At 47.7% G+C, this 13,370-nt stretch overlaps 1 protein-coding gene across 4 annotated transcripts in view; it reads right to left on the reverse strand.

Annotated features, from left to right (window-relative positions):
- The window catches only part of SPIRE1 (spire type actin nucleation factor 1), a 265,068-nt gene extending 253,515 nt beyond the window's left edge, over positions 1 to 11,553 (reverse strand). For all 4 annotated transcript variants that reach the window (XM_075314570.1, XM_075314572.1, XM_075314571.1 and 1 more), the window contains exon 1: positions 11,148 to 11,553. In XM_075314570.1, coding sequence (XP_075170685.1) covers positions 11,148 to 11,412 — 265 coding nt within the window. In that variant the 5' untranslated portion in view covers positions 11,413 to 11,553. The remainder of the gene's footprint in view (positions 1 to 11,147) is intronic.
- Between the last annotated feature and the right edge of the window lie 1,817 nt (positions 11,554 to 13,370).

Below are 13,370 nucleotides of genomic sequence, written 5' to 3' on the forward strand. Positions count from 1 at the left end.
ATCCCCTGCAGTGACCTGAGCTGACCTATTGATGTTAGCTCAGGTCACTCCATTGCTCTCCCAGCCAATGGGGAACATTCTGTTCTTCATTGACTGGGACAGCGACTATGGTATGGATCGCCGTGGGACCCCCCCCCCCCCCCTTCCTTATTGGATTACGCCGGACGTGGATTGATTGTTCTTTTCAATAAATTGGTTAAAGAGGCTATGTGGGGAGTGTTTTTTCAAATAAAACTTTTTTTGTTGTCTATTTTTTAATTATTACTGACTGGGTTGGGGATGTCGGGTATCTGATAGACGCCTGACCTCACCAACCCCAGGGCTTGATGCCAGGTGACATTACACATCTGGCATCAACCCCATATATTACCCCGTTTGCCAACGCACCAGGGCGCGGGATGAGCTGGGGCAAAGCGCCAGGATTGGCACGTCTAATGGATGCGCCACTTCTGGGGCGGCTGCGGCCTGCTATTTTTAGGCTGGGGAGTGTCCAATAACAGTGGACCTCCCTAGTCTGAGAATATCAGACCCCAGCTGTCCGCTTTACATTGGCTGGTGATCCAATATGGGGGGGACCGCACGTTTTTTGTTTTAAATTATTTATATAATTTAAAATAACAGCGTGGGGTGCCCACTGTTTTGGATTATCAGCCAAGGTGAAGCTGCCAGCGGTGGTCTGCAGGCTGCAGCCGTCTGCTTTACCCTAGCTGGCTACAAAAAAATGGGGGGACCTCACGTCGTTTTTTTTTAATTATTTATTTATTTTATGGCTAAATACAAGGCTAAGCACCCTTTAGTGCCACATGAAAGTCACTAAAGGGTGCCAGCTTAGAAAATGCAGGGAGGTGGAACATTATATAGGTTTTTCTCATCTATCTATCTATCTATCCCTCTATCTATCTATCTATCCCTCTATCTATCTATCTATCCATCTATCCCTCTATCTATCCATCTATCCCTCTATCTATCCATCTATCCATCTATCTATCCATCTATCCATCTATTCATCTATCTATCTATCCCTCTATCTATCTATCTATTCATCTATTCATCTATCTATCTATCCATTATCTGTCTATCGATTATCTTTATTATTTATTGCAGGGACAAACCTGAGGTAAATCCGCGGCAAAACCGCGGCAAAACCGCATGCGGATTTGGTGCGGATTTTTTCCGCAGGTCCGGAAATCTTTCACTGGCAGAAGTTTGTCAAGAAATTTTCTTGAGAAACTTCACATTTCTAGTGCGCACATAGCCTTAGGCTTTGTTCACACAGTGCATCTTTTGGTGTGTTTGAGGTCACAAAGATGAGCCTAAATGCATGCATTTCCTTCTCCCAGCAAAGTCTATGGGATTTCTATTTTGGTGTCCACACTTGACATTTTTTTTTGTCTGCATTTTTCAAGATGCAGCATTTCAACTCTTTCTGCGTGTTTTTCAGCCCTCCAGTCAATAGATTTGACTTAAAACACTTTGGGCAAAAAGCGGTAAAAATGCGGCAAAAACGCACGTGTTTTTTATGCTTTTTTTCCCACGGATGTGTTTTTTTTCTGGCCAAAAACGCTGAATCTTTGTGGTTAAGAAAAGATGTGAACATAGCCTTACTGGGTTTACAGGAAATCCAGGAAAATAGAACCCCATCATCCCCAATCACTTCTTTATCAAATTATCCCAAAACCTGCAGAAACAGTTACGTACGTATACGAGTCAATAATGTTGTTATATTAGGTCTGAAGCTCATATATGCAGCATAACAAAGAGTAATAATACTCCATAAAAAAAGCAAAAAAAACATCAAGTCTTGAAAAGAAAACGTCTACCCTTAATAAGACCATGCAAATGTTTGTATATAACGGATACAGACAAATCCCAGGAGAAAATTACTGTGAATGCAAGTGTCCTGGGCTGTTTATTAAAGGGAATCTGTAATGGTGAAAATGGGATCTGATGAGCAGCCCGGATGTGATACAGCAGCAGATGAGCAGAAATACATACATTTTTATTGCAAAGATTTCAGTAAAACTTGCACTTTAAACATTGAAATCCTTGGTGTGAGTGTGTATACACGAGTCCAGTGGCGGTCCTAGTCAGTGATTGACAGGCTTCCCTGTATGACTGCAGAGATCGTTGTCAATCACCCAATGGACTCATATCATGGGCGGCATGGTGGCTCAGTGGTTAGCACTGCAGTCTTGCAGCACTGGGGTCCTGGGTTCAAATCCCACCAAGGACACTATCTGCAAGGAGTTTGTTTGTTCTCCCAGTGTTTGCGTTGGTTTCCTCCGGGTTCTCCGGTTTCCTCCCACACTCCAAAGACATACAGATAGGGACTCTAGATTGTGAGCCCCAATGGGGACAGTGTTGCCAATGTATGTAAAGCGCTGTGGAAATAATAGCGCTATATAAATGAATAAAATTATTATTATATGCAAACACCAGGGAGAACATTAAATAAAATCTACAAGTTATACTGAGTGCGTTCCAATGAATCTACAGTATATATCCCACTGCTCAGCTTCTTCTCCACCATATTGTAGATGCAGTCCGATCTGTGGACAACATGGTCTTTGGAAGCCTGTATTCTGCGACAAACCAGAAGTAAACTGGTTTTAATATCTGTTTAACATCCTATTTACAGGAGATGCACATGGATGATAATTTTTATGCACCAACTTTATGCATCCACTAAGTCAGTTAGTACTATACACAGGCAGTATATTGAGTGTCCTGCCCGGCTGACTGGGCAATATTACTATATGACCCTACAAAGCAGAGTGTCAGGATGATCAAATATACAGGGCAGAGCAATTTGGTGTATATATTTTTTATTTTACTTTGTCCAGACCCCTACACACACACACACACACACACTATTAGGAGGAAATCCATAGTGCAGCCCTTCAGCTGGTAAACCTGAGGCCTGTCCATTCATTACCTGTGATGTCCCAGCATCACACAGAGATAACAGCTGATTGCTGGGGGATAGCGTTGTCAGACCCCTGATCAGTTTGATCATCTCTAGATATTATTTCAATAGGGAGAAGGTAGAGCTGCCCACCTTAGTCACCACTTATCTCCAAGAAAAAAAGAAGGATCTCTATTAGAGGAGAACCCCTTCAAGTGAAAAGTGCCCACTTTCTGCACTAACCTTATTCCACCGCTCCCATGAGTATTTGGGGTGGGGGTTGGGGGGATTGTTAGTTTTCTCTACCACACAGCTCCAGGGATGTGGGCCTTTTTATTTTGTCTGACAGGGTCACGTAGAACCAACCGCCCCAAGAGAATTCTGTTTACCAAGACAGTTTGGAAACAGACCATAAAGTTACCAAGGAACCAATCGCCAGGATTTTCGTATATAACCTAAAGCCAGTGCTATACTGGCACTATCAGGCTGATTCTATACAAACAGTGCTATACTGGCACTATCAGGCTGATTCTATACATACAGTGCTATACTGGCACTATCAGGCTGATTCTATACATACAGTGCTATACTGGCACTATCAGGCTGATTCTATACATACAGTGCTATACTGGCACTATCAGGCTGATTCTATACATACAGTGCTATACTGGCACTATCAGGCTGATTCTATACATACAGTGCTATACTGGCACTATCAGGCTGATTCTATACAAACAGTGCTATACTGGCACTATCAGGCTGATTCTATACATACAGTGCTATACTGTCACTATCAGGCTGATTCTATACATACAGTGCTATACTGGCACTATCAGGCTGATTCTATACATACAGTGCTATACTGGCACTATCAGGCTGATTCTATACATACAGTGCTATACTGGCACTATAAGGCTGATTCTATACATACAGTGCTATACTGGCACTATAAGGCTGATTCTATACATACCTGCAGTGGTCAGCTTGGATGTTAAGGTTTTGAAATCCAAGAAAGTAAAGTTTATAAAATTAGCTGCTTGTTGAGTGACAGCAGCTGAGGATCAGATAATATCTGGGGGGAATTCATAGTTCTCCGCTCCTCCTGTTAGAATTAGCATAAGTATTATACAAACAATTCACTTTGTCTCTTGCAGGACCTGTGTGAGGTCATACCCATGTGACCAGAAGGGGAGGGGATAACTATGAATATATTATCTGCTCCTCAGCTGCTGTCACTCAACAAGCAGCTAATTTTTTAAACTTTACTTTCTTGGATTTCAAAACCTAAACATTTGAGCTGAGCACTACAGGTAAGTATAGAATCAGCCTGATTGATGGCTTTAGATTATATATGAAAATCCTTAAATAAAGAGGCTCATATCTCCAGAAACCTGGATAAATGTATAAACACAATACTCATAGAAGCAATGGGGAAAAAATAAGGTAATGCAAAAAAGAATGAACATATGCTCAGCAACATCTAATACGACTTGTGGAGCATATGTTTTGTCTTTATAATCTTCCTTTAACCGCTTCAGGCTTTGAAAGATGTGAAGAGACTAAAGACACTGATGTGGCCGTTCTGCGGGCGGCAGATCCTGCGAAGCTGCTCGCTTTTTATACATACAGTACAAGAGAAAAAAAGGCTGCAAAAACCACCAAAGATTTGTCAAAGACATTTCAGAAATAAACTGCGTTTTCCTGGAGCATCTTCTGTTTCAAAAACTCAGCAGCTACGCCGGCGTCTACAAGGCGTCTATAGCATTGTCCATTATATTCAGTGGCTCCATCAGGGTTATGTCCGAACCCCTGCAAAATGGGATTCAGGCCATTGCCTAGAATGGACCAGTCGGAGTCATGGTGTGCTCTGTCATGTGGCATTTTTGGCCACACACGCCTATTGGAGGTGGACAGCGAGACGTATTGAGCACAATTAACTAGCGCTAGGCAGCCATATTGGTACTCTTATGCGGGCGTCACATGAAACGAGCTATCGCACGATGCATCGTCGGGGTCACGGTTTTCGTGACGCACATCCGGCATTGTTTGCGACGTCGTTTCGCATGACACCTCTGAGCGACGCAGAATCGCTCACAAATCGAGAGTCGTGCACTCGTCGCTTATTTTTAAAAAATTGTTTAATCTTATTTGCGCAGGTTGTTCATCGTACCCGGGGCAGCACACATCGCTCCGTGTGACACACCGGGAACGATGAACACAGCTTACCTGCGTCCTGCGGCTCCTGCCGGCAATACGGAAGGAAGGAGGTGGGCGGGATATTTAGGTCCCACTCATCTCCGCCCCTCCGCTTCTATTGGCCGGCCGCTGTGTGACGTCGCTGTGACGCCGAACGTCCCTCCCCCTTCCAGAAGTGGATGTTCGCCGACCACAGCGAGGTCGCTCAGCAGGTAAGTGCGTGTGATGGGGGTTAACGACTTTGTGCGCCACAGGCAACTAATTGCCCGTAACGCACAAATGACGGGGGCGGGTACGATCGCTCGTGCAATCGCACGATAGATTGTGCTGTGTGAAGCCCGCATTAGTCTACACAGCATGCAGTGCTACGTGTTATAAATGGAAAGAAGGCAATGCAGATGTGTGATTATAAAAGCCAATTGCCATTAACAATAAGAAATCTACATCAAAACAAAATTGGCAATAATTAATTACCATCTTGTGGGTGACTAAAAATATTATATCTGCATGTTACACCCACATTGTGCAAGGGTAGGCTGGAAACATGCTTCTGCTGTAACACTAGGGAAGCCAGGGTCAGTAGGGAAAGATACGAGGAGCGGGGCTCCATATCTCACATATATAGGGTGCCGACCTCCGCAGTTAGGTAAGGAATTCATTCAGAGATTTCTAAGGATAGCCTAGCATGTCTCTTAGCAAATAGTTATCTTCCCTACTAGGGTTTACTCTCTATATAGTGTCTTTATTTAGTGATAGATTAAGTAATAATAAAAGTTGTTAAGATATGTATTTTTTTCAAGTAAGTCCAGCAATACCTTTACATGACCAGTCCATTCTTCATTACTGAGAAATCAGTATTTTAATTGATATGTAAATGAGGTTAAAGAGCAATGGTTGACCTGAAGCCTCTGTCACTCCAGCTCTATTCCCTGCCCAGATCCGCCTCCTCCTGCTTGACTGACAGCTCCTCTACAGTGCCACTTCAAACCAGTAAGCCGTCAATCAGGCAGGAGAAGGCAGCACTGTGCAGGTAATCGGAACAGAGGATCGGGAAAAGCTTCCACATATCCAAAGCTCTTCAGCCATATTTACATGTTAATTAAAATTTCTTAGTAACAAAGTCGATATGTACAGGTATTGTTGGGATTGTGTTTGCAAGACCTACACCTTTATATAAATGGTATGGAAGGGGGGGGGGGGATTGAAATCCTGCCAACAGATCCCCTTTAAAGTTTTGGAAAACTACTGCATCTCAGGCAAAAGTCTATTTAAAAAGTAAAATGGAGTTACTCACCCTCCCCAGGTCTAGTGGCGAGTCTATGCTACTCCTACTGGTATCTAATAATGTTTGCAAAGCTGACATAACGACGGCACAAGCCCCTGACCTCACTGATTGGCTGTAGCACTATCAACAACAGACCCAGGGAGCAGCACCAGAGACAGCGTGCTGGACCCAGGGAGGGTGAGGACAGCTCTAATATACAGTATATATGTATACACACACAGCTCTGGCAAAAATGAAGAGACCACGGCAAAATTGTCAGTTTTCATTATTTTTTTTGAGTTGGGGAACATTGCCCGAACAGAAGCAAGCAACTGTTTTTCCAGGATAACCTTGTATGCGGCTTGATTCATATGTCCTTTGCAAAGTTTAATTTTCCCAATTTCTAGAATAAAGGCCCTGTCACACACAGATAAATCTGCGGCAGATCTGTGGTTGCAGTGAAATTGTGGACAATCAGTGGCAGGTTTGTGGCTGTGTACAAATGGAACAATATGTCCATGATTTCACTGCAACCACAGATCTGCCAAAGATTTATCTCTGTGTGTGACAGGGCCTTATGGTAATCTTCTCCAATGAGTCTAATTTTCAGCTTTGCCCAACATCTGGTCATTTAATGGTTAGACGGAGACCTGGAGAGGCAAACAAGCCACAGTGTCTTGCATCCACTGTGAAATTTGGTGGAGGATCAGTGATGATCTGGGAATGCTTCAGCAAGGCTGGACTTGGGCAGGTTATTCTTTGCAAAGGACGTATGAATCAAGCCGCATACAAGTTTATCCTGGAAAAACAGTTGCTTCCTTCTGCTCAGGCAATGTTCCCCAACTCTGAGGATTTGTTTTTCCAGCAGGACAATGCGCCATGCCACAAGTTAGGTCAATCAATGTGTGGATGAAGGACCACAACATCAAAACCCTGTCATGGCCAGCCCAATCTCCAGACCTAAACACCATTGAAAACCTCTGGAATGTAATCAAGAGGAAGATGGATAGTGACAAGCCATCAAACAAAGAACTGCTTATATTTTTGCACCAGGAGTGGCATAAGGTCACCCAAAAGTAGTGTGAAAGACTGGAGGAAAGCATGAAAGATGCATGAAAGCTGTGATTAAACATCATGGTTATTCCACAAGATATTGATTTCTGAACTCTTCCTGAGGTAAACATTATTAGTATTGTTGCTTCTAAATGATTATGAACTTGTTTTCTTTGCATTATTTGAGGTCTGAAAGCAATGCACTTTTTTGTTATTTTGACCATTTCTCATTTTCAGAAAATAGATACAAAATGTATTGCTTGGAAATTCGGAGACATGTTGTCAGTAGTTTATAGAATAAAAGAACAATTTACATTTTACTCAAAAATATACCTATAAAGAGAAAAATCAGAAAAACTGACAATTTTGGAGTGATCTTTTAATTTTTGCCAGAGCTGTGTATATATAGGCTTCCTCCTTCAGAAAATCCGTTTTTCTGCAGCTTGGTGTTTATGTATGTATTGTATGTACTGTATGTACTGTATGCATGTATGTACTGTATGCATGTATGTACTGTATGCATGTATGTACTGTATGCATGTACTGTATGTATGTACTGTATGTACTGTAGGTACTGTATGTACTGTAGGTACTGTATGTATGTACTGTATGCATGTACGTACTGTATGCATGTACGTACAAACACCAAACTGCAGAAAAAGGGATTTTCTGAAAGAGGAAGCCTTTAAATATACGGTCCACACCAGATTAGTGTTTGCTGTGGACAGATATATAATGCAGCACCGCACACCACTTCGAAAATAGTTCCACAAACATTTAAGAAAGAAAATCTAATTGTGCCATAGACGCTGAGTCACAAGAGCATCGCTCCCCTCTTGTGATCTTTGCAGTTTCATAATCCAATAGCTTTCTGTAGGATTTGTACAGAGCGTGGAAAAATGTAAGATTTCATGCAAGGCCAGTACAGAACAACGGAGATTTTATAATATCTGCTGTGAAGAATGCTGAATGGAAACCACGGATCATCTCCAAATGAGAAAATCCTTCCGTCTCCACAGATCGGGTTAGTCTAGTATGGCGAAATTCTATCAATGAAGTAAAAGCCTGGGACAAGTCCCACTGATCAGTGACATTACCATAGCTAATGAGGGACATCCATGTAATGTATTCTATCTTACAAACCAGCAGTGATGTGGTGGATAGCAGGAGCGACGCTGAACTCATGGACACAAACCAACCAGGACAATGGGCACTTTCATGGGCATGTGTGGGTTTCTTTAGGGTACTTTCTGCCTTCACTAACATTTGTGAAGAAACGGGTCGTTCTAAAGAGCTCAAGGATGACAGGTTGGTCCTGTAATAGGACGTCACCCATGTAATAAGTCAGTTCATCATGACATTTCTTTCCTCCTAGTTATTCCATGATCACCTGTGCCGATGGTCGGATGGAGCGGTGTAAAGCCGTCACCACTGGCCTCGAGCAGCGGATATAAGTCACAAGTTTGCTATTCTGCCCCTACCTAGGATCTATGCTCCATTTTGGCCAATTGTAGACTGCAGCTATGTGGGTATAATTGGGAGAAGGCTGTCTTCTGTGCCCCATAAAGGCATGATTGGGGGGGGTCTGGTGTTGGAGAACATGACAGGCTGCACAGAGCCCAAACAGTCTTCTGTACAGATGTGGACACCCCTTTAATAATCTTCCTTCAGTGCACCGATTACCAAGAATAGACCCCAAGAAGAGAAATCAGTTTGGGTCTTCCAAAATGGACATGGAGACAAGAAATCCCAAAGAATATATCCTGGAATAACCATGGCCACCATTGCCCACCCTATAGAGCCCATTTCTGGCCACGGGCCTATCCATCAGCGATGACTTATGTGTCAGGCATCAGGAAATCCATGTCACCGATGATCAGACATCATGGGGCTCAGCAGCAATGGCATGTTGGGTTGGACAGGACACTGTTGGTCTGCGGTTAACCCCCTGTATCCCAGACACACAAAGAAAAGCCCAATGTTCTAGGGGCGATGTAGAAGAAATGGCTATTGGCTGGGGAGGGGGTGTGACTGAGCGGACAGGTAATTAGGGAGTGATGGGGGATAGCCCACCCTCCCGGTCTTGTACAGTGCTGAGCCCCGGGAATAGCCCACCCTCCCGGCCATGTACAGTGCTGAGCCCCGGGAATAGCCCACCCTCCCGGCCATGTACAGTGCTGAGCCCCGGGAATAGCCCACCCTCCCGGCCATGTACAGTGATGAGCCCCGGGAATAGCCCACCCTCCCGGCCATGTACAGTGCTGAGCCCCGGGAATAGCCCACCCTCCCGGCCATGTACAGTGCAGAGCCCCGGGAATAGCCCACCCTCCCGGCCATGTACAGTGCTGAGCCCCGGGAATAGCCCACCCTCCCGGCCATGTACAGTGCTGAGCCCCGGGAATAGCCCACCCTCCCGGCCATGTACAGTGCTGAGCCCCGGGAATAGCCCACCCTCCCGGCCATGTACAGTGCTGAGCCCCGGGAATAGCCCACCCTCCCGGCCATGTACAGTGCTGAGCCCCGGGAATAGCCCACCCTCCCGGCCATGTACAGTGCTGAGCCCCGGGAATAGCCCACCCTCCCGGCCATGTACAGTGCTGAGCCCCGGGAATAGCCCACCCTCCCGGCCATGTACAGTGCGGAGCCCCGGGAATAGCCCACCCTCCCGGCCATGTACAGTGCTGAGCCCCGGGAATAGCCCACCCTCCCGGCCATGTACAGTGCTGAGCCCCGGGAATAGCCCACCCTCCCGGCCATGTACAGTGCTGAGTCCCGGGAATAGCCCACCCTCCCGGCCATGTACAGTGCTGAGTCCCGGGAATAGACCACCCTCCCGGCCATGTACAGTGATGAGCCCCGGGAATAGCCCACCCTCCCGGCCATGTACAGTGATGAGCCCCGGGAATAGCCCACCCTCCCGGCCATGTACAGTGATGAGCCCCGGGAATAGCCCACCCTCCCGGCCATGTACAGTGCTGAGCCCCGGGAATAGCCCACCCTCCCGGCCATGTACAGTGATGAGCCCCGGGAATAGCCCACCCTCCCGGCCATGTACAGTGCAGAGCCCCGGGAATAGCCCACCCTCCCGGCCATGTACAGTGCTGAGCCCCGGGAATAGCCCACCCTCCCGGCCATGTACAGTGCTGAGCCCCGGGAATAGCCCACCCTCCCGGCCATGTACAGTGCTGAGCCCCGGGAATAGCCCCCCCTCCCGGCCATGTACAGTGCTGAGCCCCGGGAATAGCCCACCCTCCCGGCCATGTACAGTGCTGAGCCCCGGGAATAGCCCACCCTCCCGGCCATGTACAGTGATGAGCCCCGGGAATAGCCCCCCCTCCCGGCCATGTACAGTGCAGAGCCCCGGGAATAGCCCACCCTCCCGGCCATGTACAGTGCTGAGCCCCGGGAATAGCCCACCCTCCCGGCCATGTACAGTGCTGAGCCCCGGGAACAGCCCCCCCTCCCGGCCATGTACAGTGCTGAGCCCCGGGAATAGCCCACCCTCCCGGCCATGTACAGTGCTGAGCCCCGGGAATAGCCCACCCTCCCGGCCATGTACAGTGCTGAGCCCCGGGAATAGCCCACCCTCCCGGCCATGTACAGTGCTGAGCCCCGGGAATAGCCCACCCTCCCGGCCATGTACAGTGCTGAGCCCCGGGAATAGCCCACCCTCCCGGCCATGTACAGTGCAGAGCCCCGGGAATAGCCCCCCCTTCTCGCTGCACGTACCTGGCCCGCAGCTCGCGCTGACGCTGACTGCTCCGTCCCTCCGGACGCGGATCTCCGCGGCTCCCCTGATCTTCGGCCGCTCGGCGCTCCCCGCCCGCAGAGCCGCGCAGCACTGGTAGCACACTGCCCACGCCTGCTCCTCATTAATGGGCTGGTTGTATAATTCCAGGATCTCCTCCAGAGACAGCGCTTCCCGGTCCTGCCCGTCTCCTGCCGCAATGCTCCCACTGCCCGGGCTCGGTGCAGCCGCCAGAGACTCCGCCATTCCCGTCGTCAGTGCTCAGAGCCGCACGTCCCGGCCCGCCGCACTGACATCCTCCCGCGTCTCCAGTGCGGGGATTGCGGCAGCATCAACATCCCCAGCCGCTGCCCAGCACAGCCTGGAACCCCCTGCTCCGTGACGTCACGCCCCTGGGCCCGCCCACACCTCGTGACGTCACGGAGGCGGCGCCAGCACCTTACAGCCGGCGTCTGACAGCCCCGCAGACACTGGTCCTCCTGCTGGAGGTGAGCGCTGCCCCCAGCTCCAGTGCGGCTCTCACAGTATTGCCTGTAGCCACCAATCACATTTCAACTTACAATTTTTCAGAGCAAGTTTGATAAAGGAAGCAGTGATCTGATTGGTTGCTAAGAAACCTTTTGTTTTAAAGTGGTTTTATATATTCTGGAAATTGCACCCCAAATGCTATAAAACACCTAAAGCCGAGCACATACTCCCCCCCCCCTCTCCAGTGCAGCCTCCTTGCCCCTGCTTGGGTTTCAGGGTCCTGACATCAAGGCGACATTACGCATCATCTCTGTAGCCAGTCATTGAGCTCACTATTTCTTGCTGTCATAACTTGGCGGAGCATCTAAGCCCGGTGATTGGCTGCAGCGCTGACAACCCGTCTCTCCAGGATATTATATATCTTTAACTGACCACCGTTATTTTCAAGCTTTCTGGGGCATGGAGTTCACTAGAGCTTCACAGGACTCACTGGAATCCTCTTCCATCCTCCATGACAACATCACAAAGCTGGTGGCTGTTAGAGACCTCGAGCTCCTCCACCTTCTATTTGAGGATGCCCCACAGATGCTCAACAGGGTTTAGTTCTGGAGACATGCTTGGCCAGTCCAACATCTTTACCCTCAGTTTTTTAGCAAGGCCATGGTCATTTTGGAGGTGTGTTTGGGGCTGTTATCATGTTGGAATCCAGTAATACAGGTCCTTAAGGGGGCTTTACACGCTACGATATCGCTAGCAAGCGTCCCCGCAAGCACGCCCCCGTCGTTTATGCGTCACAGGCAAATCGCTGCCCGTAGCGCACAATATCGCTAATACCCGTCACACGTACTTACCTTCCAAGCGACGTTGCTGTGGCCGGCGAACAGCCTCTTTTCTAAAGGGGCGGTTCGTACGGCGTCACAGTGACGTCACACGGCAAGCGTCCAATTGAAGCGGAGGGGTGGAGATCAGCTGCAGGAAAGTTACGCCCACCTCGTTGCCTGAGGACGCAGGTACGGTGTTGTTCGTCGTTTCCGGGGTGTCACACATAGCGATGTGTGCTGCCTCAGGAACGACGAACAACCTACGTCCACAACGACCAACGAGATTTTGAAAATGAACGTCGTGTCAACAATCAACGATTAGGTGAGTATTTTTCATTGTTAACACTTGCTCCTAGCTGTTACACGCAACGACGTCGCTAGCGACACCCAATGTTTATCACGAATTCCGTGACCCCGACAACATATCGTTAGCGAAATCGTTGTGTGTAAATGGGCCTTAAGTCTGCTTGTCTTCAGCAAACTGTGGGCTTTCTTGTGCATCATCTTTAAAAGAGGCTTCCTTCTGGGACGACAGCAATTTAGACCAATTGGATGCAGAGTGTGGGTGAGGCGTATGGTCTGAGCACTGACAGGCTGACCCCCCCCCACACTGTATCTCCGCAGCAATGTTGACAGCAATTCTACATCTATTGTGAAAAGACAACCTCTGGATATGACGCTGACCATGTGCACTCAACTTCATTGGCCGACCATGGTGCAGCCTGTCCTGAGTGGAACCTGTCTTGTTAAACCACTGTATGGTCTTGTCCACCATATGAGAGTGTGTGTGAGCGATAACACCAAATTTATCACACTTGCTCCCCATTCACACCTGAGACCTTGTAACACTAATGAGTTACATGACATCTGGGAGGGAAAATGACTAATTGGGCAAAATTTGGCCATTTTCACTTA

Source organism: Anomaloglossus baeobatrachus, chromosome 6 (genome assembly GCF_048569485.1).
Source record: "Anomaloglossus baeobatrachus isolate aAnoBae1 chromosome 6, aAnoBae1.hap1, whole genome shotgun sequence".
NCBI lineage: Eukaryota > Metazoa > Chordata > Amphibia > Anura > Aromobatidae > Anomaloglossus > Anomaloglossus baeobatrachus.